At 39.2% G+C, this 2,948-nt stretch overlaps 1 protein-coding gene across 2 annotated transcripts in view; it reads left to right on the top strand.

Moving 5' to 3' along the window:
• The window catches only part of LOC107726302 (5'-AMP-activated protein kinase catalytic subunit alpha-1-like), a 29,399-nt gene that overhangs the window by 12,688 nt on the left and 13,763 nt on the right, over positions 1 to 2,948 (top strand). For both annotated transcript variants that reach the window (XM_016535842.1, XM_016535843.1), the window contains exons 6-8: positions 113 to 337; positions 438 to 587; positions 2,594 to 2,942. In XM_016535842.1, coding sequence (XP_016391328.1) covers positions 113 to 337; positions 438 to 587; positions 2,594 to 2,942 — 724 coding nt within the window. The remainder of the gene's footprint in view (positions 1 to 112; positions 338 to 437; positions 588 to 2,593; positions 2,943 to 2,948) is intronic.

Here is a 2,948-nt window from a genome sequence, read left to right on the forward strand (position 1 = left end):
TTTTTTTTTTTTTTTTTTAAACCTGCTCTCGTCCTCAAAGATAATGCTCTGTGTTGTTTCAAATGCCTTTGTGTTGTCCGTTCATTTATATTTTCTTGCTGTTCTCACCCAGATTATACGCAGGGCCTGAGGTGGACATCTGGAGCAGTGGCGTGATTTTGTATGCTCTGCTATGCGGAACGCTGCCGTTTGACGACGACCACGTGCCAACACTGTTCAAGAAGATCTGCGATGGGATCTTCTTCACTCCTCAGTACCTGAACCCCTCTGTTATTAGCCTTCTGAAACACATGCTCCTGGTGGACCCCATGAAGAGAGCCACCATTAAAGAGATTCGGTCAGAAACTACACAAACATTTGTGCAGTCCATTTCTTTTGATAATGCTAAGTGCAAATCAACCTCATCTCTTTTTCTGTTCATTGCTCTCCATTCTCAGGGAGGATGAGTGGTTTAAACAAGATCTCCCCAAGTATCTGTTCCCAGAGGACGCTGCATATAGCAGTAATATGATTGATGAGGAGGCGCTGAAGGAGGTGTGTGAGAAGTTTGAGTGCACTGAGGAGGAGGTGCTCAACTGCTTGTACAGGTTTGTTTGCTTTTTTTGTTTTTGAATCACATATTTTGTTACTTTTGCTTTTTTTTGTTACTTGCTATTAGGCATGGGCCAATTACCGGTTTCAAGGTATACCGCGATTTGAAAATTTCACGGTTTCAAAACCACTAATATTTTCCGTTATACCGTTCCTGCAGTATGCGCAGTTTTTCATGTCGTCTCAAAGACTGAAAGTGTAGGAATCCCTCAGGTTGAGTGCAGTGTAGAGAGTAACACGACCCTCCTCCTCCTGTTGGTGCGAGCGAGCGGTCGGTCGCGTGTGTGTAGGATGGCCGAACTTAAGGAGCTGCCCCTGGAACTTACGCGATCGGCAACCGGCCGTTTTTTTCGTCTTATTGCAACCGGTCTCTGTTCTGGACTTGCACAAACTGCGTTGCAATGCAATAATTTTCCAAAATGTCATTTATGTGAAAATATGAAGTCTGTAAATCCCCGTTAACAGAGGCCAGAGACGCTGAAGACGGATGCAAAGAGAAAAATACTGTAGCAGGAAGATCACTCAATGTTCATGATGCACGAAATATTGGAAGAAAATCCTAAATATTGATTTGGGGATTTACATTAATGTTTCTGAGGGGAACTGACTGTCTTCAGAAAAGTTTAAGTGGTATTTTCTTTTCATCTCGTCTCTGTATAATTCACATTAAAGCAGTGTTTCTATGCAGTTCTGCTTTGTTTACAGCGGTAACCAAGGAAATGCTGTATCTGGTGTTCCATGAGCGCCTCCTGCTGTCAGAGAGTGAATATATAACTAAAATTAAATAACTGTAATTACAGATTTAGATTAAATAAAGATGTCAGTTTTTTTCTTTATTTTTCTTCTTTTCTTTTTCACATCAAAAGCTGCAAGACAGCCCACAATTTAGCAAACATTTCCGAAACAAATCAAAGAAAAAATAAACAAATACTGCTGTTCCAAATATTCTGTATGTTGCTCAAAAATAAAATTTATTGTGTTCAGTGGAAAATGTTTTTTTTTTTTACCTAGACATTTAACTGTAACACATTTTAGAGCTGTAACAACGATACCGTGAAACTGTGATATTTTTGCTTAAGGTTATCATACCGTCAAAATCTCATACCGGCCCATGCCTACTTGCTATTGAGGCTTATTTAGGGTGTCTACACACTGGAGGAAGTTTTCATATCAGAGGAAATTATGAATTTCAGTTGGAATGGGGAATTGCATCGGTGTTGATGGAAAACGCAAGGTTTTTTTTTTATATGATCGCAAATTAAATATTTAAATTTTGCAAATGATTTTCATGTTGCCATCTAATCCTGGGTATTGTTAAAGATTTCCTGATTTTATTAGATTTCAGTTCTGAAGACATTTGAGTTTTGTTACTGAATAAATCTGCTTTTTTTGAACAAATTGTTTGAGTGAATGAACGATGTTTGCATCATTAACCCATTCAGACAGTCACTGAAATCATAAATGTTTCTGAATGAAGCATTCAGTGACATTCAACTCATTAAGATAGGAACTTGTTGCAACCTACTGGCGGTTTTAGTTTCCTGTTTAAACCCATTATTTCAATATTCAAAATTTGGTAACACTTTACAATAAGGTCCCATTAGATAATGCATCTAACTAAACTGAGCAATAAATTGGTTATATTATGTATTAATATTAACGCTATTTAATAAAAATACAACTCTTCATTGTTAGTTCATGGTAGGTATGGTCCTTTAAATAAAAAAACATTGTATAATATCTCATTGTCCCAATACATCATTTTTGTCAGTATCGCACTTCTGGTACATTTGGGTATATTACAGTTAAAACTTTCATTTTACTTTAGTATAAAAGACGTCTCTGCTAATTCGATTTAATTTTGTAACTCATCTTTTTTTTTTTTTACTACCTGGGCCGTACTAGCATATAAGCTCTTTTAGGGTCACTGCAGTCAAAATAAATGCTACCAAACAATTATAAACTCTCATCTGTCCTGTTTTTGTCCTCCCTTTCTTTGCAGTCACAATCACCAGGATCCTCTTGCTGTGGCCTATCACTTGATCATAGACAACCGCCGCATTATGAGTGAGGCCAAAGATTTCTATTTGGCCACCAGCCCCCCGGACAGCTTCCTAGATGACCTGCCTGCACACCACTCTGCAAAGATTCACCCTGAGAGAGTGCCGTTCCTGGTGGCTGAGTCTCAGCCACGTCCTCGACACACGCTGGATGAGCTTAACCCCCAAAAGTCCAAGCATCTCGGTGTCCGGCGGGCCAAGTGGCACCTGGGAATCCGTAGCCAGAGCAGACCGAATGATATCATGAGTGAGGTCTGTCGTGCTATGAAGCAGTTGGACTATGAGTGGAAGGTAAGC

This window comes from Sinocyclocheilus rhinocerous, unplaced genomic scaffold (genome assembly GCF_001515625.1).
Source record: "Sinocyclocheilus rhinocerous isolate Xijiao unplaced genomic scaffold, SAMN03320098_v1.1 scaffold486, whole genome shotgun sequence".
Classification (NCBI taxonomy): Eukaryota; Metazoa; Chordata; class Actinopteri; order Cypriniformes; family Cyprinidae; genus Sinocyclocheilus; species Sinocyclocheilus rhinocerous.